At 44.6% G+C, this 26,752-nt stretch overlaps 1 protein-coding gene across 1 annotated transcript in view; it reads left to right on the top strand.

Annotated features, from left to right (window-relative positions):
* myo15ab (myosin XVAb) overlaps positions 1–26,752 on the top strand; it is a gene marked incomplete at both ends in the record, with an annotated part of 175,943 nt that overhangs the window by 116,776 nt on the left and 32,415 nt on the right. Inside the window, 3 exons of the mRNA XM_080523006.1 lie at positions 228–303; positions 7,156–7,271; positions 7,875–7,990. Of these exons, the coding sequence (XP_080379132.1) occupies positions 228–303; positions 7,156–7,271; positions 7,875–7,990 (308 nt within the window). The remainder of the gene's footprint in view (positions 1–227; positions 304–7,155; positions 7,272–7,874; positions 7,991–26,752) is intronic.

A 26,752-nucleotide genomic window follows, 5' to 3' on the forward strand; every position in this document is an offset into this window, starting at 1 on the left:
CTTCACAATTTCCACAGGAATTGTCCACAGTCTAGTTTTAATATGTTGCCTCTCCTCTCCTCTCCTCTCCTCTCCTCTCCCCTCCCCTCGCCTCCTCTCCCCTGCTACTCTCTCCTCCTCTCCCCTCCTACTCTCTCCTCCCCTCCCCTCCCCTCCCATCCCCTCCCCTCTCCTCCCCTCCCCTCCCCTCATCTCCCCTCGCCTCCTCTCCTCTCCTCCCCCTCTAGATAGTGAATGATACTCTGTCAGAGGAGTGTGTTCGTATCACCAGGGATGAGAGGCTGAAGATGAAGACACTGTTTGGTGAGTCAACTACGTTACCCAGAAAGCACTGGGATGGATTGAAGATGCCAATGCTTTTCCTCTTCAGAATTATGGTCACCGAGTCACGTGACCGCTCGTTGACAATGCACACGTAGTCTTCTTGTCTGCTCACTTTGCCACTTAATTACACTAATAATACACTTAATTACACTAATACTAACTAATTTAAAGATACATCCATCTCTAAAGAAGACCTCGACGCCGCCATTGCTGACGGTATCAGGCTAGCGCTGCAAGAACAGCAGTCCATCCTGAACACAGCTATTACCTCAGCCATCAAAGATGCTGTGGATTCCATCCTAACCCCTCAGCTTTGCTCAATCAAAATCGACATCGAAAAGACCAACGAGTATGTCCGAGGTATGAAAACGGATATCGAGCACCAAGCTAAGCTAGCACAAAAGACCCAGAGCCGCATCGACTCCGTTCAGTTGGCTGTGCGCGAGGACAGACATAGCATTGCTGAACTCCGAAAGCAGGTGGAACAACTCACAGAGAAAACAGCTGACATGGAAGATAGGGCTCGGCGAAATAATCTACGTCTGGTAAGCTTACCAGAATCGTTGGAGGGCTCTGATGCTGCAGGCTACCTCAAAGCTAACCTGGTGAAGTGGATTCCCTCCTTGGCTGGCCGAGTCATCGAGATCGACCGTGCTCACCGCATATATAACGGCCGCGAGCAAAACAGCAATCGCCCCCGTACCCTCATCTTCCGTCTATTGAGATGGCAGGACAGGACCACCATCCTAAAAGAAGCTAGGAAGGCATATCCAGTGAAACAAGACAAATCCACCCTCCTGTTCTTCCCAGACTACAATACCCCAACTACAACCAAGAGGAAGGGGTTCAACACGGTCATCAAGGATGCGCATGCCATGGGTCTGCAGCCTTTCCTAATCTACCCCGCTACTCTCAAAATGGAGCATGATGGCAAAAAGATGTCCTTCGACTGTCTGTCCAGAGCAGAGGACTTCATCCGATCCTTGAAGTCACCACTTCAGCCACACCAATCCGAATCCCACGCCGGTGCTGTGCGGCGCGACCCAACAACGAAGCTGTCTACAGGAACCGTGCGATCCACGCCTGCCAGGCGGCCCGACCGAGGGGACTCTACCGCTGTAAATGATCCGGGGATCGAGGATGGTGACGGGATGGAACTGACCACCTAATCAGCCACGACACTGCCATGGGGACTGCTTTAGATTTCAACGATAGAAAGGACTATTTTACTTTCTTTTCCCCCAGGGTATGCAATTGCTTATGAAAATGGATGTTTACTTTGACTAACGCTGGGTCTAACGAGGTATGGTTGTTACGTATGTTCCCCTATCTCAAACTATCATTTTTCACCATTATGATGGCCTGCTGATATCCCGTTGTTTTCATTATTTAATGTCATGTCTAGGCTACCTTTTTTTGAGGGGATGATATGATTCTTTAAGTTCGATAAAGACTCATTGTTATAACTAGCAGGTGGTGTATTGAGCCGATTTGTGGGCTACAGCGTTGCAATAGACTGAGTCACGTCTCAGAGAATGTTTATGTTTTGGCAAGCCTGTAGGTTACCTTCGCGGTTTGCTAACTTTTTTGTACATTGTATTTTTCTTTTCATTTATTTTTCTCCCTCCCCCTCCCAACGGACAAGTCGCGTAACGGATTGGACTTTTACTGTACTGATAGAAATACTAAGTAGTCATGACCAGAACTATCATTTCATTCTGATTTTCTGTATTTGCTCATTAGAATCCTATGGCGTCTGACCTAACTGTTATGTGCTGGAATGTGAACGGGCTTAACTCGGCTATAAAGAGAACGCGGATTCTAGAATTCCTCCACCGTAAGAAAGTCTCCATAGCTCTAATACAGGAATCACATCTTAAGGAATGTGACGTTACACGTTTTCAGAACAAATATTTTAAAGTTATTGCGCACTCTTGTGCTCAAAATAAGACCCGGGGTGTGCTCGTCTTGGTTGACAGGAGGTTGCATTTGACTCTTGATCAGATAAGAAGTGACAAACAGGGCCGATTTGTTTACATAAAGACGAGAATAAACCAGGTTAAATTGATGCTAGCCTCCATTTATGCCCCTAAGGAAGTCGACGCAGAATTTCTACCAGATATCAGTAACACATTGTTAGAAAACTCTGTAGGCTATCATTTAATAGTAGGTGGTGACTTCAATTCTGTTCTCGATCCCTCATTAGACAGGTCCTCTCCAGTTAATGTAAGCTCACAATCAGCTGCATTTCTAAATTCATTTATAATGGATTTAAACGTTGTTGATGTGTGGAGAATTCAGAATAATAAGGCCAGAAATTATACATTTTATTCTAACAGACATAAATCTTTTTCCAGAATTGATTTTATTTTTGTAAGCCCATCCCTCATTCCCTCCATGTCCCCAATTGATATTCTGCCAATACTGTTGTCTGATCACTCACCTGTGGCATGCAAGATTCAGCTCTCTGCTAATACTGACAAGGCCACTAGGTGGCGGTTTAACACCACTTTGTTGACAAACCCTGAGTTTTCGATCTTTCTCAAAGCTGAACTTGAAGTATTTCTTGCTATAAACAGAGCACATTGTGACAATCCTCAAATGTTGTGGGAAACAACCAAATGTTTTCTCAGGGGCCTTTGTATTTCGTTCTCCTCCACTCTCTCTAAAGCACGTAACAAGCGTTTTAATGAGCTAGAGAAGGAAATTAAAACAGTAGAACATTTACAAAAACTAAATTTTACAGAAGATCAAGCCACACGGCTCGCTTGTCTCAAAGGAGAATATAATGCTACATCTCTCTCAAAGGCTGAATTTATCTTTCATAGAACGAGACAGAGATATTATTTTGATGCTGAAAGGCCCAGCCGCTTATTGGCACTGAGACTGAAGGAGAATGAAAGCAAAGCCTCTATAAATGCTATTAGAGATTCTGCGGGCACTGTTCATACTGCTCCCCAAGCTGTGAATAGTATATTTCAAACATTTTACTCCAACCTGTACCAATCTGACATAGATTATGATACATCTTGCTGCAAGGCGTTCCTTCATGGCCTCAATTTACCTAAGATATCACAGACTGAAAGGGAGGTTCTTGACTGCCCTCTTGATTTAAAGGAGCTACACAATGCCCTTCAATCTTTACAGAAAGGAAAATCGCTGGGCTTAGATGGTCTTCCACCAGAACTGTATTTAGTACTTTGGGATTTGATAGGTCCTCTTATTATGGACTCCTTTAATGATGCTATATCTAGAGGTGATTTTCACAGAGATCAAAAAGTTGCCCTTATCTCTCTTTTGTTAAAAAAGGGGAGAGACTCTTTGGAGTGCTCTAGCTACAGCAGTGGAGGCTCCTCCATAGAGGTGGAGGAGGCCTGGCCTCCCCAATAATTTGAGAGAAGAGAGAGAGATTTAAAAAAGCAATAATTATATTTCTTTTATTTATTTATTTATTTAACATATTATATTATATTAATATTATTTCCGTTTTGTTCATAAATCTGAATTTTTCCATGGCTAAAACCCAATATTGCAATTGTAAAGCACCTACAGGCCAGAATCCCTATCCGTTTCTATTGAAGGAGGCCAGGCCTCCTGTCGGAAAGTCCAGGCCTCCTGTCGGAAAGTGGTTTCTCATAGAAGTCAATGTAATGCAAATTTTTTCATGGCAATATGTGATTGGCCAAATCACTGAAAATGGGTGGGCACAGGAGGCCTGGCCTCACCATGCATTGAGTCCAGGGCTGAAAGATTGACATTTTGTTCGTCCAATGAATCACATGAAGCCATTTTGAGAATTCGCCAGTCACTTCAGTGCAGGACACGCTAGAACACCCATGGCTATTATCCCTGAAAATAATAGCTCATTTGGCCAAATACTTTTGCTTAAAATGACCTCGGAAGTCGGCGAGCTTCTGGCGCGATTTATACATCGAATAGGTAGACAACATTTAGGATTTATTGAACAGTTTTATTTTTAATATTAATAATTAATAATTGTATGTAGTATGTTGTGGTGAATGTTGTGAGCCTGAGCAGAAGGGACAATAGCTGCTGCAGGCGGACCATGACCCATTGTGCAGGTAAGTTATTACATTGTTTGAGTTCTATGTTTTGGTGCATTTTGTAAGAGTCCACTCGTGGTGTTGCTAGCATTCGCGAGCTAGGGCATGGCTAGTCAGTAACGTCATGTTGCATTCCACGTGTAGTACCTTTTTCCGCCACACGCGTGTATGAGTGCTGTTCTGCAGGATAAATATTAGAAATGGATGAAGTATTGTTCTGAATTGTATGTTGTGTGTCTGATTGACATAGTGTTTGAGTGCTTTTGACATGTCATTGATTGTATGTAGTATGTTGTGGTGAATGTTGTGAGCCTTAGCAGAAGGGACAATAGCTGCTGCAGGCGGACCAGAGATTCATGCCAATTGTTTTGTTTATTTGATGACCCATTGTGCAGGCAATAAAAGCTGCTTCATCCACCATCCTGAGAGTGTCCCAATCCCTTCAGTACCGCCAAACACAAATTAATAATTTTTAACAAAGACAGATAAGAAGAACAGGGAACATTCCATCGCGAGTGAAGCGAGCAAGGGGGAAAAAAATTGGCCTCCTCAATTCTGGAAGTCACCAGCCTCCACTGAGCTACAGGCCTATCTCCCTGATCTCGTGTGACCAGAAACTGTATGCTAAGGTTATGGCTATACGATTGGACGCTGTAACAGACGCCTTTATCAGTGAAGACCAGACAGGGTTCATGAAGGGACGCCTTGCATCTGACAATATGCGCAGACTGCTTCATATCATCAATTTAACCGATAGCTCTCTCAGCCCTTGTGCAGTATTTTCGCTTGACTCTGAGAAGGCTTTCGATCGGCTTGAATGGAACTACATGTGGGCTGTTTTAGACCATCTTGGCTTTGGGGTTAATTTCATTGCTATGATTAAGACTTTGTATAATGCACCAACCGCTTCTGTTCTCACAGGTAATGTTATTTCCCCTCCAATCCAACTGGAGCGCTCAGCTAGGCAGGGCTGCCCATTGTCACCATTCCTGTTCTGTCTCTCTCTTGAGCCCTTAGCCCAGGCCATCAGACAGAGTACTTGCATTTCCCCTATTTCAATTCTAGATCATAGCCACCACATCTCATTATATGCTGATGACATTCTATTATTTCTAGATAATATTGATACTTCTGCCCCCCATGTGTTAGAAATGTTTGAAGATTTCGGTAGATTGTCAGGCTATAAGATTAACTGGACGAAGTCAATTCTAATGCCCCTTATTCCTTCAGCAAGAACCTCCTGTCTCCCTAGACATATTCCAGTGAAAGATAAATTTACTTACCTTGGCATCACTATATACCCAACCATACCGCGGATAATTAAAGACAACTTTGATGTAACCTTGAACAAAATCAAAACTGATATTCAAAGATTGGATAGCCTCAAAATATCTCTTCAGGGCAGAGCCACGATAATCAAGATGAATGTTTTGCCAAGGATCAACTTCCTGTTTTCCATGTTACCATTACCCCCACCACCCAAATACTTTGATGATATTAATTCGTTGGTCTCAAGGTTCATATGGGCTGGCAAACGCCCGAGAATCCGTCTTACAACTTTGCAACAACCCATTATTGTCGGGTGGGATGGCAATTCCAGATTTTAAGATGTATTATTTAGCTTTCCAGACTCAAGCCTTACGTACCTGGGTGAATCCAAATTCCAAAGTACCTTGGAGGTCAATAGAGGCAGGCCTGGTCAGTCCAGTCAGATTAGAGGATTTACTTTTCTCAGGCACTGGACGTAGGACTCTCAGTCATAGATTTGGTTGCATTATAGATAACGCCCTTAAGGTGTGGAAAGCGTCTGAGAAAATCATGGGAGGTTCCTTGCGATTCTGTTCCTCCACTCCTCTATGGAATAACCTAAACTTGATGTCGGGTAACCGACCATTCACCCAGCAAACATGGAGCTCTCGGGGTGTAAATACTCTCAGAGACTTGTATGACAATGATGGCCTAGTTTCATTTCAGCACCTCCAAACTAAGTTTGTCCTTCCAGTGTCATCATATTTTGTCTATCTACAGCTGAGGTCCTCACTCAAGGCCTATGGAGTGCCTTGGCGCTCCCCACTTCTAACTCACCCCATGATAGCCTGGATTGAACACACCCCAACCTCTCGTGGCTGTGTATCCAGAATATATCGCAATCTAGTGGACGCAATTTAAAAAACACTTGCGGTTGAGGCTTTATGGAGCCGAGAGCTTGGTGAATTGGATTTCCACCCAAACTGGGACACAATATGGTCTAATCTCAATTCAACCTCCAAAACTTAGCTCATCAGCTAATTCATTTTAAAGTCATCCACAGGGCCTATGCTACACCATATAGAAGATACTTAATGAAACTACAACCCAACTACTACTATCAATTCTGCCCTACCCCCACACCGGGTTCATTTCTCCATTCTGGGAGTGTCCAGTCGTGGCCAATTTTTGGAACCATGTCAATTCTGTAATGCCCAAGTTATTTAAGATTGACTATGTTCCTAATCCATGTTTATGTTTGCTCAATGATGACTCTGATTTCGATTTAAGTATTACGCATTGGCTGTGACTTGTCTGCTACACTACCCCTTTTCTTTTTTGTTTTCTTTCTTTTTTCCCTCCCTTCCTTTCTTGTTCTGTATTGTCATTGTTATGTGTTGTTAAAAGCAATTTAAAAAACTTGATCACAAAAAAAAGAATTATGGTCACCAACATTGTGTGTGTGTGTGTGTGTGTGTGTGTGTGTGTGTGTGTGTGTGTGTGTGTGTGTGTGAGACAGCTAAATACATGATCGAGCAGAACCTGGACAATCAGGATGAGGGTGTTAAGAAGACCATCGTCACGGCAGCCAGGGAAACCTGGGAGATATACTTCTCTCGCCTGTTTCCTGCCTCTGTGAGTCAGGCACCATCACCTGTGTGTGTGTGTGTGTGTGTGTGTGTGTGTGTGTGTGTGTGTGTGTGTATGTGTGTTCATGCATTTGTGTGTGCGTGAGTGCGTGTGTGTGCAGTGTGTGTGTGTGCGTGCGTGCGCACATGCGTGTGTGTTTGTATGTATATGTATGTATGTGTAATGTGTGTACGGTATGTCTATATAATGTGTGTGTTGAATACAGCTCTGTTTGCGCATGGCTAACCAAACTGTGTGTGTGTGTGTGTGTGTGTGTGTGTGTGTGTGTGTGTGTGTGTGTGTGCGTGTGTGTGTGTGTGTGTTCATGCATTTGTGTGTGCGTGTGTGCGTGTGTGTGCAGTGTGTGTGCAGTGTGTGTGTGTGTGTGTGTGTGTGTGTGTGTGTGTGTGTGTGTGTGTGTGTGCGTGTGTGTGTGTGTGTGCGTGCATGCATGTGTGTGTGTGTTTGTGTGTATATGTATGTATGTGTAATGTGTGTATGTCTATATAATGTGTGTGTTGAATACAGCTCTGTTTGCGCATGGCTAACCAAACTCTGTGTGTGTGTGTGTGTGTGTGTGTGTGTGTGTGTGTGTGTGTGTGTGTGTAGGGTAGCGTAGGTACAGGGGTACAGGTGCTGGCTGTGTCTCACAGCGGCATCAAGCTGCTGAAGACGGTGAAGAGCAGTGCTGCTGCTGACTACTTCAGAGTGCTGCGCCCATACACGTATGTCCATATATCTATATACTATTATTATTATACACTATTATTATTATACACATATACACTATATCTATATATACTATTATTATTATTATTATACACGTATGTACATATACACTATATCTATATATACTATTATTATACACATATGTACATTATATACTATTATTATTATTATACACATATGTACATATACACTATATCTATATATACTATTATTATTATACGCGTATGTACATATACACTATATCTATATATACTATTATTATTATACACGTATGTACATATATACTATTATTATTATTATGATACACATATGTACATATACACTATATCTATATATAATATTATTATTATACACGTATGTACATATACACTATATCTATATATATATATACTATTATTATTATTATTATTATACACGGATGTACATATATACTATTATTATTATACATGTATGTACATATACACTATATCTATATATACTATTATTATTAAACACGTATGTACATATACTATTATTATTATACACGTATGTACATATACTATTATTATTATACATGTATGTACATATACACTATATCTATATATACTAGTATTATTATACACGTATGTACATATACACTATATCTATATATACTATTATTATGGAATATATGTATGGAATATACACTATATCTATATATACTATTATTATTATACACGTATGGAATATGTGACTGGGTCTAGTTAAAAAGTCTGCAAGTCTGGCAACATCATTTTTCATTTTTTTCCAGATTATGAAAGGGTAGATTGTAAACTTTCAAATGATGTGTCATACATTGAAATCTGAAACAAGTTCAAGAAGTCATGGATATTTGAATGTTGATACCCTCCAAATCACTGAGCTGAGATATCCAGCCTCAAAGTCTTCACTGACCTTTTTCACAGAGGTAATGGGTGGGAACAATAGCTGGTTAACTCCACCCCAACCACTCCCTTAAGACAACCACTCCCCCATTACACTACCTGTCATTATCCACCTGTCATCTGTCAGTGGGGTTGTCAGCTAACCCTCAGGAAGCAAACTTACAGGGCTGACATGTTTAAATTGCTAAATAATAATAATAAAAATAATAATAATAATAATAATTCAAGATTCATGATTTTGTATTGCCATGTGTGCCAAAAGTTTATTACATCCCATTACAAGTACAAGAGAGTAAAAATCATGGCAATGGAAAAAATTAGGCAAGATACAATTGAGCAATACAATAATAGAATGGTAAAAAATAATAATGTTGTGTCCGTGTGCATGTATTTATCATTATAGTCCATAAAGCATCTAGTGGGACTTCGGTGTAGTTCCTTCCCATCCCTTCTGGGCATCAAAGCTGTAATAAAAAAAGAAGACAGTACATTTAAAATGATTGCCCACTGTTACCAACACCACTTTTAACGAAATAGCCTACTACTATCTTCATAAAATAGAATTGCTTGTACAATGACAATGACAAATACCTGAAGTGCTGGTGACTCTCATCAAGGTGTCATCTCTCAGAACCTCTCACCTCGTCATTCTGTAACACAAATTTCAGGTCAGAGGTGTGGACACTTCTCTAGTGTAGGTTTTCCATAGACTCAGTGTACTGTACTTGTACTGAAGTAGGCTAGTGAAATCATTTAAATTCACAGTAGGCCTATTATTCTACAGCAAATCTACATATCAATGAATTAGTCATTATTTTTGATTCCACACAACATTATCGTTCATTACAAAAGCATTTACTTTTTTTATAATCTATTATATCTCTAACAAAGCTAGCTAGCTAGCTAACAAGCTAACACTTGTTTGGCTAGCTGGTACACACAAACACACTAACATGGTGCATGAAACATATTACACTATGTTGCATGTTTAGTAGGTCTGCAACAAATGTATTTATTCATTATGTTTTATCTTTGACAACCTATTTCTTCCTCGCACCATCTCCTATTAGGCTAGTTGGGGTAGTAGAGGGGTGGCATGATTGTGGTGAGCACAGTTTCAGTGGTTTGATAACTGAGGCTAACAAAGGTGTTATCTACCTTACTCACAAAACAACAAATAACTGTTTGGCTATCCTAAGTGAACAACACAAAATCCTAGTAAACAACACATTAACTCACTAAAACGTACCCAAGAACACAGCAGAAGGTCTGTCTGCAGACGACTGTCCCAAGAATAGTGAACTGATGTGGAGATCAATGTCTGACATTCCGTTGTCATCTGTCATCGTCAGATTCGGAGTTCGGAGTTCCCGTTCGGAGTTCCCATTATGTATAGTCCAATATGAAGGAGTTCATTAATTGCCCACTGTCGATATTTCTGCCTGCTTTTGAAATTCTGTTGATAGCATTAGCGAGAGCTTCAGCCTCCATCTTGTAAACTTGTCAACTGATCCACACCCACATGGCTCCTTTACATACAGCTGGGGTGGGCGTGGCTACACACACTGCCACACTAATACCCCCCACCCGACTTTGCTAACTAAATGTAGGTATTTAGTGAATGTAAAACTGTTGGATATGATATCGAGTGGGTTCTTCATCGCTTCGTTTGTCGTCCTATGCCAAAAACCGGAAAACAAATTTTTTCACAACAAGACTTGTTTGGCTCGATTGCGAGGTTTCACAATTACCGAGATGTGGACCTTTTAATGAAACCGTGTCATATAATAATTATTAGCATTATATTAAAAAAACTTGTACTAACCCTAAGGTCTTTGCACACCAATGCATGCGTTTTCGCATGCGTAATTTTTTATCCGTCATCCGAAAAAAACGTTACGCACAGAGACCTTGCACACCTGTCCGTTGCGGAGTCCGTTGCGTTTTTTAACGTTGCGAACTTTCGCTATATGCACTCTACATTCTAAATGCTTGGTTTAGCAAAAGGGACAAACAACTGAGAGCAATATAACTAAAACCAAATGGTAGACCACATCAGTAGAATGTATTATCAGTAGAAAAGTACAATAAATCTTTATTTCTTTTAACAAAGTGTGGTGTGCATCTCCTGCATTGTGATATCTGTAATCATACCATGTGTAGACTCTCACCTGCTGGCCAACTAGGAGGCCAATTCAACCGTGTGCGTCGTGGACTCCCGTAGAGAAAGACTTTGTTACAAATTGAAAATTGAACACTTTGTTATTAGCTACATTGGCTATTGTTACTGTTACTTGTTACTGTTATATTTTGTAAATACTACTACACTTAACTTAAGTAAAAGAACAAAAGACCAGATGACTTTGTTTGTTTATTTTGCATTAATTAAGTATATTTTTAATTTCTCTCTTTTCCAATGGCGCCCTGATTACATAAAATACAACTATACTACTACTACTACTGCTACTATTGCTACTACTACTACTACTACTACTACTACTACTACTACTACTACTACTACTACTACTACTACTACTACTACTACTAATAGTACTACTACTAACACAATTATACACAGTAAAAATAACATAAACACAGGAAACTAATTATGTAATATGTAATACTCAGAAGAGGCCATAAAAAAAATCACATATTATATGATATGTTACATATTCAGACTCCCCCCCCAACTCAGAAGCCCCCCCCAAGAAGCCCCCCCCAAAGGCAGCATCATGGACCAGCTCCTGCATCTTAATTTTAAGATACGAGAGCTTCTCTGGGGGGAGTTGTCTCATGGTGGGGGCCAAGCTGCTGAGAAAGGAGGACACATGATCCACCTTTTCTTTCCTCTCGTCCCTCTCTTCTCTCCAACGGAGGTACCGGTCTAGCCCATCGCCACACTCTGCCTGCCTCTGCACCCGTTTGGCACCCTGGCTACCTGGAGGGGATATATTTAGAGGAGAGGTAGGGTCACACTCAAAGAAGAAAAAATCTGAAAGTTCTCAGTACTTGATTTAATCCATAGTTTTGCATGCACAGAGGATGAAGCACATGCATGCAAAACGATGTATTAAACCAAATGCAGAGAACTTAATGACTTTTTTCCCCTTCTTTGAGTGTGACCCTACCTCTCCTCTAAATTTAACTAATTTTGAGTTATACACACCAGTGGTAGGTGCAAATGATTTTTAAAAAAATGTCTCAACGTGTTATACCTGAAGAGGCTGAGCTGGTCTGCTCTGTCTCCATCCCTACACTGGAGCTCTCCCTCTCTGTCTGTGTGTCCTCCTCATCCTCTGTTTCATCCTCCTCATCAAATTGAACATTACTGTCTGATCTGTTGAAAGAAGGCGTTATCTGCGTTATGAAACCATAGGGGAGAGCGAGGTAATGTGGGACATTTTTTACATTTGCTCCCCTCTAGCCAAGCTAAAATGAGTAAATCAGTAAAATTTACACATTTCCCATTAATTCAGGATGTTTTCTCGCTATGGAAATGCTCAGAATGTCTTCAGGACAAAGGGCAATGAAAATATGATTGTTTTTTAAAAAGTGGTCTTGTGTCTCACTTTACCTCATCTTAGGGGTAAACTGAGACCGACCAGAGAAATCAAGGGGGTAAAGTGAACCAGTTGGGGGTAAGCTGATCCACTTACTTTTTCCACTTTAAAACTACCATAACAACACATGTTGTAACAATTAGAATCCTGACAGCTAGATTGACAACCACACATTCCAAAACTAATGTTGGACTAGTAACAGAATCATGGGGATTGGTCAATTAAGCACATTTTTAAAAATACTTGAAAGTAACCCAAAGTACCTAAACAGTAAATCAAATACAACATAATATAATTGTAAATGTTTTATTTAATTAACTTTTTTTTTTTATTGCTTTGAGCAAAAAGGGAACTTTTACTCGTCAGGCATGGCTTGAACTGATGGAAGCTGATCAGCTGTTTAGCAAAACACTAAAAGTGCTTGCATCTCAGTCGGAGGGGATCATGTTGGAATACGGCTTACTCCACCGGCACAACCTGCCGTTGCTTCGTAGAGAGCAGCAGCCAGGCGTCACGGCAAGCGGGAGAGAAGTAACCGCTCCCCCCGGCTCCTCTCTACGAAGCAACGGCAGGTTGTGCCGGTGGAGTAAGCCGTATTCCAACATGATCCCCTCCGACTGAGATGCAAGCAGGTTTAGTGTTTTGCTAAACAGTGTCATGGTTTCTTAGGTTTTCATTTTAGAGACATCTAGTGGACATTTTATGACATTACATTCGTTACTGCCTTTATTCAGTGTATATCGGTTTATGGAACATTAGTCACATGACGAACATTAGCCACATGACGTGAGCACACTGTTCAGACGTGATAGCTCGTAGCAGCAGCTAGCTGAGAGAAAAAGCTCCGGAGAATCTCTTTGTTTACATTCTTGCCCTGGAAAAGGCTTTGCTTTTTAAAAAAATAACCAAACGACCACTCATGTTTCTGAGGATTTAGTAAAGAACTAAACTTTACTCCAGCGTCTGAGGATTCATTGATGTGTCAGTGTGTGTTCGCTATCTGTTGAAGTTGCGCCCTGGTTACGCGCAGTGGGAACAGAATAGTAAAAAAGCAACCACTCAGCGGGCGGATCGACTCAAGGAGAGAGATCTTCAGCGCAAGCACTGCTCCCCATCATCCTTGCTCACGCCAAGCACACAGCAATATTCATGATGGAAGAGTTGAGCAATGCTGAGACAAGGTCAGTGGCCTCTAGCACATCTAGGTCTTTTAAATCAACAGCCAGTAGGGCAGCTGTCAATGCAAAATGCATGGCTATGCAAAAATGGAATCAGAGATTATGATCGAAAAAGCCCAAATGGAAGCAAAATTAAAGAACTTACTGCATGAGAAAGAAGTGGAGGGATCATAATATCGACGAAGGATAGCTGGTGCTTAAACACGAAAACTGTAAGTAGCCACTGCTCCCCAGACCTGGAATACTTGACTGTTAAATGCCGACCCACATATCTCCCGAGGGAGTTCAACGCGGTATTCATAACATGTGTGTACATAGCGCCTAGCGCGGACGGCAGCCTAGCATTGGCGCGGCTATATGACGTCATCAGTGGCCAACAAAGCACTGATCCACAGGCTATTCACATCATAGCAGGAGATTTCAATCATGTCGACCTGAAGGCAGTACTACCCAAGTTCTATCCGCATGTGAAATGTGCAACAAGAGGAGAAAAAACACTGGACAAGGTATACACCAACATCAAACGTGCTTACAAGGCTAGTCCGCTAGCTCATCTAGGCATGTCTGACCATGTGTCAATCCTCCTGATCCCTGCATACACTACCATGGGGAAAAGTGCTCCCATCACCACTAAGACTGTCAGAACCTGGCCAGAAGGGTCCGCTCCACTGCAGATCTGCCTAAATGACACCCTATGGCAGGAATATGAGCATGAGGACCTGGAACAGTACACGTCGTCGGTTCTGAACCACATAGTGAACTGCACCAACTCAGTCACTAAGGACAAACGGGTCCGGGTCTACCCCAACACGAAGCCATGGATGACTGGGAAGGTCCAAAAACTGATCAACGAGAGGGACAACGCCTTCTTCGCAGGGAAGAGCACACCGCTGTACAGCTCCACCAGGGCCAACCTAAAGCGCGGAATCAAAGCGGCCAAGGCAGACCACAGAGAGAAGATTGAGGAATGCCTCCTGAGCAACGACTCCAGGCGGATGTGGCAGGGGGTTCAGCAGATGACAAACTTCAGAGCCAACAGGCTCACAGCCGCAGAGGCCGACCCCCTGCTGGCGGGAAAGCTGAACACCTTCTACGCCCGGTTCGACGAGGGGCGAACGGAGGTAACCGCAACACAAACACCACTCTCTCCAGCTCTCAGCAGCCTCACCCTCACAGAGCATGAAGTGAGACGAGTACTGAAGGCGGTGGACCCCAGGAAAGCCTCGGGGCCGGATGGCGTCCTGGGACGGGTGCTGAGAGACTGCGCCGACCAGCTGGCCGGGGTTTTCACCAACATCTTTAACCAGTCCCTGTCCCAGGCCACCGTCCCACCCTGCCTGAAAACCTCAACTATCATCCCAGTCCCGAAGAAAAGCACGGTGAGCTGCCTAAACGACTACCGCCCGGTGGCACTCACACCAATCATCATGAAGTGCTTCGAGAAACTAGTCCGGGCCCACATACTCACACGCCTCCCGCCCAACCTGGATCCATACCAGTTCGCCTACAGAGCCCACAGGTCCACAGAGGACGCCATCGCGACGACTCTCCACACCACTTTATCCCACCTGGAGAGGGGAAACAGCTACGCGAGACTGCTCTTCGTGGACTTCAGCTCTGCCTTCAACACCATCCTTCCAGACAGGCTAGTGACCAAACTACTAGACCTGGGTCTATCACACTCTATATGTGCGTGGATCAAGGACTTCCTGACCGACCGCCCCCAGAGGGTGCGGGTGGGCCCCCACACCTCCACAGCCCTCAGCCTCAGCACTGGGTCCCCCCAGGGCTGCGTGCTAAGCCCCATCCTCTACAACCTCTACACCTACGACTTCACCCCCGTCCACCCCAGCAACTCCATCGTAAAGTTTGCAGACGACACCACCGTGGTGGGATGTATCTCGGGGGGGGACGAGGCGGCGTACAGGGATGAGGTAGAGCAACTGAGCAAGCTGTGCAAGGTTAACAACCTGCTGCTGAACAAGTCAAAGACCCAGGAAATCATCGTAGACTTCAGGAGGAAAAAGTCCGAGATCCAGCCCCTGCTCATCGACGGAGAGAGCGTGGAGAGAGTCTCAACCATCCGATTCCTGGGGACGCACATGCGGGATGACCTGACCTGGAAGGACAACACAAAAGGCACCATCAAGAGGGCACAACAGCGGCTATACACCCTGAGATGCCTCAGGAAGGAACACAGCAAGCAGGAGATACTGGTGACCTTTTACCGCGGCGCAGTGGAGAGCATCCTCACCTACGGCATCTGCAACTGGTTCTCCAGCTGCACAACAGCGGAGAGAAATGCGCTACAGAGAGTCGTGAGAACAGCACAGAAGATCACCGGCGCCCCCCTCCCCTCTCTGGAAGAGCTGTACAACACACGCTGTCTCAGGAAGGCCTCCAAGATCTCCAGGGACCCGACCCACCCTGGGTACGTACACTTTACCAGGCTGCCCTCGAAAAGGCGGTTCAGGACCCTGGCCGCTAAGACTAACAGACTGAAGAACAGCTTCTACCACAGGGCCGTCCAGGCCCTGAACACAGCAAAGACCTAAGTTCTGGGCCCTGGACAGTCTGGACGGATTGTATGGCAGCTGCTGGACTGAAAAAATCAGGTGTAGTGCTGAGGCACAAACATGTACATTTCAAGCCTGCAAACTGTGACACTTTAAATAACGTGAAACAATACTATTGTGCAATATGACAACCCTAGTCGTCTATCTGTACGGTAGTACAGTGGATTGTGTACATAGCCTTTATTTATGTAAACCAGCTCCTTCCCTTCTTGTGATTTTTTTTAAAAGTGTTTTTTTTTTCTCCCTTTCCTAACACCAGGGGAGCCACCCCTCCTAAATTTCGTTGTTTGGTACCTGTACTGTAGCAATGACAATAAAGTCCATTCATTCATTCATTCATTCAAGTGGCAGAAGCCATCGCTGAAGCTAATGTTCTTGAAGCAGCAGAGGAGGAAGAAAACAACGGTATCGAAGCTGTCATTCATGCCACTGTTGACTGCACACGCCAGTACGTAGAACAACAGTCACAGCTACCACTATCTGCCGAAGATGTTAAGGACTCTATAGCCAATCTGGAACCGATAGTCCATAGGCTGAGATCCTCCTCACCACCCAGACAGCGTCTGACTGTTTCATACGAGAGACAGCACTCCTCCACCGTGAAGCATGAGCACAGCTCTCCATCACTGCGACCTAGTAGGCCAAAGACATCAGGGCAGCCCACATCAGAGCAGCCCAAGGGTTCACCATACAAACCAACAGGAAGCGGTGACACAACCGACATCAGTGATGTGGCTCGGTACCTAGCACGCAGAGACCTCGTAACCTCCGGTCTCACCAAGTTCGATGATCACCCAGAAAATTACTGGGCTTGGAAGTCGTCCTTCAAGAACGCCATTGACGGATTACTACTCAGTGCTAATGAAGAGATGGACCTCATGATTAAGTGGTTAGGGAGTGAATCTGCAAAGCACGTGAAACGAATAAGAGCAGTACATGTAGGTCATTCATCTCAAGGTCTATGCAAAGCTTGGGAACGCTTAGAAGAGTGCTTCGGGTCTCCAGAGGTAATTGAAAAGTCCCTCTTCGACAGGCTGGAGAACTTCCCAAAGATCAGCAATAAAGATCCTGTGAAGCTGAGAGAGCTAAGTGACCTTCTCCAAGAGTTGGAAGCAGCCATGTTCGAAGGTTACCTGCCTGGTTTGAGCTATCTGGACACTTCACACGGCATTTTGCCCATCGTAGAAAAGTTGCCCTACAACATCCAAGAGAAATGGATATCACAGGGTTCCAGATACAAAGCTGAGCGACAGGTAGTTTTTCCCCCATTCACATTCCTCTGCGAGTTCATCACCAAAGAGGCACGAGCTCGCAATGACCCAAGCTTCAGGCTATCGATGAGTAACACAGCCCAGATGAAGTCAGAGCAGCCATTCAAGAGACAAAGTAAGAGCATGGTCTCTGCACATAAGACAGATGTCTCTCACGAGAAAGACACACGAGACGGTTCAGGCCGAACAGCAGTGGACATAAAAAAACTATGCCCTCTCCATAAGAAGCCACACCCCCTAACACGCTGCAGAGGTTTCAGAAGCAAGCCCCTCGAGGAGCGCAAGGCCTTCCTCAAAGACAACGGTGTCTGCTTCAGATGTTGTTCCACAACTACTCATCTAGCCAAGAACTGCACCACAGCCATCAAGTGCATGGAATGTGAGAGTAACAGCCACACCACGGCTCTTCATCCAGGACCTCCGCCTTCAGCCCCATCTGAGGATGGCGGGGAGGGAGAAGGAGGATCAGACCAATCTGCAGTCACCTCAAATTGCACAGAAGTCTGTGGAGAGGGTCAAAGCGGCAGATCCTGCTCGAAGATTTGCCTGGTGAATATATTCCCAGAAGCACACCCAGAGAGAGCAACCAGAGCATACGTTGTGCTGGATGACCAAAGCAACAGGTCGCTTGCACGGTCTGAATTCTTTGATATGTTCCACATCAAGGGGTCAGATTCAGCATTCACACTTCGTACATGTGCAGGTACAACTCAGATGACAGGAAGGAGAGCCACAGGCTTTGTGGTGGAATCTGTGGATGGAGCTACAACAGTGACACTACCTACACTAATAGAGTGTAACAACATTCCCACCGAAAGAGCTGAGATACCTACGCCAGAAGCAGCGTTGCATCATTCCCACCTCAAGCCCATAGCATATGGTATACCACCTTTGGATTCTAAAGCACAGATCCTTCTCTTGCTAGGCCGAGACATCCTTAGAGTTCATAAAGTGCGGGAGCAACGGAACGGTCCACATGACGCCCCCTACGCACAACGACTCGACCTGGGATGGGTCATCATTAGGGTTGGGTACCGTTTGGGTTTTATCCGGTACCGGTACCTAACCGATACTTTAAAAACGGTACCGGTACCAAAACGGTACTTAATTCGGTACTTTTGATTTTTTTAAATGACATATATATATATATATATATATAATAACACGGTCGACAACATTAAACAGCTTTTCACTTTTTTTATTGCTGAGGCACAATATATATTAGTTAAATATACACTCAAATTAAAATAAATGAAAATAAAACTCCTGAGCCTTGGGGACTCCATTAAGCTGGGGGTGCCTATCGTTGGTACTGATGTCGAATACGAGTACACACTTGTTCGGCAGCCCCTCAAGGACATCAGAATATTCTTAGAAAAGGGATCTAGTGAAGAGGCCTGCATAGCCCCCAGAACCAAGAAGACCAAGAGGAAAAATAACTCTGATGAACTGGAGCCCTCCGCTCCACCTCGTCAAAATCCAAACTCTGTTGCCGCTCAGCTACTACTACTCCCCTCCCCCTCTCTGGTCCATGATGACATGACGATTGATTTTTCAGACACAGTAGTAGGATAAGGACATATCTACATGATATATACATGATCTGACACAGTACCGAATATCAGGAGATCCCCGATCATGTGCAGCCACACATCCGCACTACGTCATCAACAGACGCGTCGAATCCTGGAGTGCACTGTCCAATCAAAGGCTTGCGTTCGTAAACTCGCTCTGAGAGCGTCGCAGCGCACACTGGGCCCGACGTCATAAGGGGAGCAAGTCATTTGATTGGACAGAAGGCATTCCACGAGTGGTGATCAGAATTCCAGAACGAGTTTACGGAACGCACCCATAAGTCGAGCGTCGCGTTATGCCAACCCGCTAGCGGAAGTTGCTATTAGCAACCTTCTCGTTATCCTTCCGTACTCGCTGCTTTCACTGAGTGGAAATTTAACAGGCGATGTGACGTCACGAGTCACCAGTTGACACCGGACACCAGGGGGCGAGATAGAAAAGTACAGAAATGAGGTACCGAAATCTCCTTTGCGATTCACTGGGCCCGACGTCATAAGGGGAGCAAGTCATTTGATTGGACAGAAGGCATTCCACGAGTGGTGATCAGAATTCCAGAACGAGTTTACGGAACGCACCCATAAGTCGAGCGTCGCGTTATGCCAACCCGCTAGCGGAAGTTGCTATTAGCAACCTTCTCGTTATCCTTCCGTACTCGCTGCTTTCACTGAGTGGAAATTTAACAGGCGATGTGACGTCACGAGTCACCAGTTGACACCGGACACCAGGGGGCGAGATAGAAAAGTACCGAAATGAGGTACCGAAATCTCCTTTGCGATTCACTGGGCCCGACGTCATAAGGGGAGCAAGTCATTTGATTGGACAGAAGGCATTCCACGAGTGGTGATCAGAATTCCAGAACGAGTTTACGGAACGCACCCATAAGTCGAGCGTCGCGTTATGCCAACCCGCTAGCGGAAGTTGCTATTAGCAACCTTCTCGTTATCCTTCCGTACTCGCTGCTTTCACTGAGTGGAAATTTAACAGGCGATGTGACGTCACGAGTCACCAGTTGACACCGGACACCAGGGGGCGAGATAGAAAAGTACCGAAATGAGGTACCGAAATCTCCTTTGCGATTCGGTACGGGTACATACCGAATGTAAAGTAACCGGTACCTACCGGTACCGATTTTCGGTACCCAACCCTAGTCATCATAGGAGAAGTCTGCCTAGAGGCAGCCCACAAGCCTTCAGACATCCAAAGCTACCGCACCAATGTGCTTGAGAACCAACGCCCTTCATTCTTCAGCCCATGTCCGAACAGGATCCAGGTGAAGGAGCAATATGTTCCGAAGCCAGCACATCAGATTGCCCCAGCGCAAGGCACCCACAGTATCCGGGAATGCAACTTAGGGAGCACCATCTTCAACACGTCCGGGGATGACAACAAGATTGGACTCTCTATTGAAGACAGACTGTTCTTAAAGGTCATGGACAAAGAAATGTATATGGATGACTGCAACAGCTGGGTGGCACCATTGCCATTCAGAACACCCCGTCAGCAACTCCCTCACAGCCGAGGCCAGGCCCTCACACGACTTACCTCTCTTCAAAACACACTGGAGAAAAGGCCCGAGATGAAGAGGCACTTCATCGCGTTCATGCAGAACATCTTCGACCGTGATCATGCTGAGCTGGCTCCTACATTGGAGAACGGACAAGAATGTTGGTACTTACCTATCTTCAGGGTTTATCACCCTCAGAAGCCAGGCCAGATTCGAGTCGTCTTCGATTCCAGTGCAAAATGGAAAGGTGTGTCACTGAACGATGTTCTCCTTTCTGGTCCGGACTTAAATAACAGCCTCTTAGGAGTACTGGTGCGATTCAGACGAGAACCGATCGCTGTCACTGTGGACATAGAACAAATGTTTCACAGCTTCGTTGTGAAAGAAGACCACAGGAACTTTCTCCGCTTTCTGTGGTACGAGGACAACGATCCTAGGAACGACATATGTGAGTACTGCATGAAGGTTCACGTATTCGGGAACAGTCCCTCTCCTGTTGCTTTAAAAGTTGCTTCCAACATTCAGGAGGTTATGGAAGCATTCTCTGCTGAGGACCGAGCAAAGGGACTCAAAGACCTAAACTTGGATGTCGATCCCACTCCTATTCAACGGAGCCTTGGAGTGAGTTGGGATCTGAAGAAAGATGTCTTCACGTTTCAAGTAGCAGAATCCACAAAGCCCTTCACACGTAGGGGTGTTCTAGCTACTGTCAACGGCCTCTTCGATCCACTTGGATTCGTTGCACCAGTTACCATACAGGGAAAGATCCTGTTACGAGAGCTCACAAACGAAGCCTCCGACTGGGACTCTCCTCTTCCTCCAGAAAGGGAAGATGAGTGGAACGCTTGGAGAAACTCTCTTCAAGACCTCAGGCAGTTGGAGATCCCAAGAACCTATTCTGCTTCTACAATCTCAACAGCCATAAGAAAGGAGCTACACGTGTTCTCAGACGCTTCAGTGAAGGCTATTGCAGCAGTCGCCTATCTCCAAGTAATTGATGTTGAGCAAAAATGTCAAGTAGGATTTGTCCTTGGAAAAGCTAAGTTAACTCCACAGTCGGCTCACACTATCCCAAGATTGGAGTTGGGAGCTGCCGTGTTGGGTGTGGAAGTCGCTGAGCTAGTCACAAGCGAGCTAGATATAGCTCTGGATGCTGTAAAGTTCTATACAGATAGCCGAGTTGTCCTAGGATACATCAGCAACCAGACAAGAAGGTTCTATGTATATGTGAGCAACAGAGTGCAGCGTATACGGCGGTCTTCTGAACCAACCCAGTGGCACTACATCTCCACAAGCCATAACCCAGCTGACCTTGGCACACGTTCTGTGCCTGCAGCTATGCTAGGTGAGACAACCTGGCTTAGAGGACCAACGTTTCTGCTACAAGTAGAGGAACCATCATCACCTGAAGTCTTTGACCTCATCAACCCGGACTCAGACATAGAGGTGCGGGCACACATCACCAACCTGCCCAACGACAGAACACACCTTGGATCTCACAGATTCGAGCGTTTTTCCTCATGGAAGCGACTTGTGAGAGCAACAAGTTCACTCATCCACATCGTGGAATCCTGTAAGGCTACCAGCAAAGATCAGGATCAAACTTGCAGTTCATGGCATCACTGCAAGCAGCCTCGCACAGCTGAAGAACTGACAAAAGCTGAACTCATCATCATCAAATGCGTGCAAGGAGAGGCTTACAGGGACGAACTTGCGTGCATAGCAAGTGGAAAGGACATCTCAAGAAGTAGTCCTCTGAAGAAACTCAATCCCTATTGCGACGAAGAAGGCCTCCTGAGAATAGGGGGACGGCTCAGACATTCAGATCTCGCCTACAAGGAAAAACACCCTCTTGTTATTCCGGGACGGAAACACATCGCAAAGCTACTTGTGGAACACCATCACCAAAGGGTGATGCACCAAGGCCGAGTCTTTACCGAAGGCGCTGTCCGCACTGCAGGGTACTGGATCATGGGAGCAAGACGACTGATCAAAGGCATCCTTCACGACTGTGTAACCTGCAAGAAGCTCAGAGGCAGAGTGACGGAACAGATGATGGCCGACCTACCTGTTGATCGCCTGAGTACTGAACCCCCATTCACCTACGTGGGACTGGACACGTCTTCGGCCCCTGGCATGTAAGCACAAGACGCACAAGAGGAGGACAGGCAAACAGTAAAAGATGGGCTGTTCTTTTCACATGTCTAAGTACGCGCGCTGTCCACATCGAATTGATTGAGTCAATGGACACATCATGCTTTATCAATGCGCTACGCAGGTTCTTTAGTCTAAGAGGACCTGCCAAACAGATTAGATCAGATTGTGGAACAAATTTCACAGGCGCATGCCGAGAGCTGAACATTCTGCTGACCGACCTCAACATGCCTAGCATTCGAAAGTACCTGGGAGAAGAGGGCTGCTCATGGGTCTTCAACCCACCTCATTCATCCCACATGGGAGGCTCCTGGGAAAAGATGATAGGGATATCAAGGCGCATACTTGACTCCATGCTGCTCAAGGCTTGCCCTTCTCGCCTGACTCATGAAGTTCTCTCCACCCTGATGGCAGAGGTTACAGCCATAATCAACACCAGACCTCTCACCCCCATCTCAATGGATTCAGACTCTCCTTTTCTTCTAACACCAGCTATGCTTCTTACGCAGAAGATCTGCACTCCACTTCCTCCTCCGGGAAATTTCAGTGATACGGACCTCCACAGACAGCAGTGGAAACAGGTTCAGCACCTTGCAAATACTTTCTGGAGCCGATGGAGACATGAATACCTCACGACACTACAGAGTCGCAGCAAGTGGCAAGAGGAACGTCCGAACCTCAAAGTAGGGGATTTGGTCCTTCTCAAAGATGCTCAAGCTAAGCGCAACGACTGGCCCTTAGGACTAGTCAGCCAGACATTCCCTGACAAGGACGGGAAGATCAGAAGAATCGAAGTGAAGATCACCAAACATGGGACGGCTAAAACGTTCTTGAGACCAATATCTGAGACAGTGCTTCTCATGTCGCCAAAGGACTGAGTATCCCTGAGTTAGTTCATAGTGGTATTTCCTCCATACCAGACGGGGAGTGTCATGGTTTCTTAGGTTTTCATTTTATGACATTACATTCGTTACTGCCTTTATTCAGTGTATATCGGTTTATGGAACATTAGTCACATGACGAACATTAGTCACATGACGTGAGCACACTGTTCAGACGTGATAGCTCGTAGCAGCAGCTAGCTGAGAGAAAAAGCTCCGGAGAATCTCTTTGTTTACATTCTTGCCCTGGAAAAGGCTTTGCTTTTTAAAAAAATAACCAAACGACCACTCATGTTTCTGAGGATTTAGTAAAGAACTAAACTTTACTCCAGCGTCTGAGGATTCATTGATGTGTCAGTGTGTGTTCGCTATCTGTTGAAGTTGCGCCCTGGTTACGCGCAGTGGGAACAGAATATTCACAGTGTGGAGGTCAGAACACAGGACCTTTAGAGCCAGCTAGTGTATGGGGGTCAGAGCAAAGGACAATCAGAACCAGCTAATACACTCTGGGGGTCAGAACATGGACCCATAATCAGAACCAGCTAGTACACAGTCTGGGGGTCAGAACATAGGACCATCAGAAACAGCTAGAACAGCCTGGGACTCAGGACACAGGCTAGACCCACCTGGATTAGAACATCAGCCTCATACTCTTAAACAAGGCCTACTCTACATTCCAGCCCTGAAGGTTACAGGGAAAGGTGAGGAGTTGCTCTCTCCGTGTGGTTCCTCCAGGCCTATTAGGTTGAGGCAGCTTCTTTACCACATCACCTTTAGGAACATGTGCCACATCATTTTCTTTTAAAGCAAACGTGGGTCTCTCCCACTCTTTCTTGTTTCCCTGGATTCTTCTGAGGAATTGTGTAAGTATTTCGTCATCCTCAACTTTCTCAACCATGCCAACGTAACGGACACTCCTGCGTTTGGTTGCAAAGTTAACTAGGACAAAGTCACCCACGTTCAGATCTGTGTTTCCAGGATCACTTCTTTCATCCTCAGAGCTCTCTTCGTCAAACTCCTCATCAAGTGGGACTGCGATATCACTCTCCTCAGAGCTGCTATCTATGATTTTCTTTTTGGGTGCTTTCTTTTTCGGTTTTCCCTTTTCTTTGCTATTTTGCTTTTTCCCTGCCAGTTTCTTTTGTCTCTCTTCATAAGCCTTTTCTATTGTCTGCTTCTCTGGAGTATCAGTTAGGATGGCTGTCTTCACACACTTTCTTTTTATTTGTGCTCTGGGGGGACATTTGGGAAGTGGTAGGATTTCACGAGGAGACACATATCCAGGTCGGCTGGGAACACGTGGCACATCTGAGTCAGCTGGCGAGGCACATCCATGAGGACCACGCGGAGTGGATGGATTAGCATCAGCAAGTGGATCATCTGCAGCAGGTGGTTCAACTGCAGAAGGTGGATCATCTGCACGACGTGCTAAGAAGCTGCCAAACCAATCTTCTCCTAAAGAGTAGAGAATTCATTATTATAAGATTTAGCTTTGTGGCAAGATCAGTTGGCCTAAGTTATCCTACAGAATCACTTGATCTCTTGCACACCCTAGCCTACCTGCACATTGTTTCTCTGTCCAATTGGCAGGGACAGGGATATTGTTTCTCTCTGCGTATTCAAATGCCAGTTCACGGCACTTAACTGGAGCAAGGCCATGGAACTGGTCAGCTATTGTTTCAAGTGTTTGGCAAGCTCCTCCTCCATCTCATCTGTGAACATTCTCTTTGCCTCAGCTACTGCATCCCAGGCTACTGATTTAACTTCCCCTTTCTCTTGTTTCTTTATGAATCTTTGTAGGGTTGTCTTGTCAATATTTCTATCCCTTCCAGCTTTTCTTAAGGACTTCTTTCCTTGCATGACCTCAGCGGCTGCACTCTCCATCTCTTCGAGGGTTGTTTGGCCCCAGGTTGTCTTCCTGGTGTACTTTCTTGGCATGATGTCTTTTCTACAATGTTTATGACATTAAAAATCAAACATATGTTATGTAATATTACACTGAAATATGTTTAAGACTAAACTTAACTTGTGCTTCATGGTGGGGTAAAGTGAGACAGTGTCTCACTTTACACCACAGCATTTGTCTTACTTTACCCCACAGCCACCTTTTTAGAAAAAACAACATCTCTTAGCAATTCAGGCTAATCTGAATTAGCATCAATCACATGGTTTTATGTGTTGGAAGTTCATCAACATGTATGATATACGTTTTTCTACCTGAATCAATTTGCTTTGACACAACAGTTGATTAAGTTCACAGCAAGAACATTTACTTTTACATGCAAAAAGCTGTTGTGTAAAAACATACTTTCCACAGCACCAGCACCAACTTCTCCTTCCTGGCAATGGGGGAATGGGAGGGGCTTGAAAACATAATGGTCACATGACCACAAATGTGTTCCGTTGCCTAGATACAGGGGGTGTCTCACATTACCCGATGTCCCACATTACCTCGCTCTCCCCTACTGTGTGGCTAATAAGTTGCACTCTGCTGTAAGCATCATCATCATTGTTGTTGTGCATTTCTGGATAGGCTAACTTTACCTTCTCTTTGTTGTGGACGATTTTAGGAAGGACATTGCCTCCATGTATTTCCATTTTTTATAACAAAAGAAAATACACATTTTTTATTGACGCTTGCTCCCTGACTGCTTCTACATTTGTCATCCCTCTTCTTGCGGATGTATGTGTCCCGCAAGTTGCACCACATTTTCTTCACTTCCCCTGCTTTATACAGTAAAACAAGACAGCTTATTGCTAAATGGCATTCATACCTAACTAGCTAAGCTACCCAGAACACAATCAATAGTCTACGAATTAATTAATTAATTAATTAATTAATTAATTAATTAAAGAATGAATCTTTTATTTCGAACATGATTTAAAAATAAAAAAATAAAAACGAAAAACGAATAATGACCACTAGTCTAATCTTTCGTAATCAATACATACCATTCCCGATTCCAGTCTGCTCTCCAATACTCTGCCATATTCTGTCTTTGTACTCTGAATCTTTGTAATCACGACTCTGTTTTTCATAAAGAGCTTTGTGCTCTGACACAAGTAGGATTAGCTTCTCGGAGGCCATCACTTTCTCTTATTTTGGCTATCTCTTTCTCTTATCTAGTCCCACTTTACTTTACCTCAGTGGTGTCTC

Source organism: Nansenia antarctica (assembly GCF_963989245.1).
Source record: "Nansenia antarctica genome assembly, chromosome: 2".
Lineage (NCBI taxonomy): Eukaryota > Metazoa > Chordata > Actinopteri > Argentiniformes > Microstomatidae > Nansenia > Nansenia antarctica.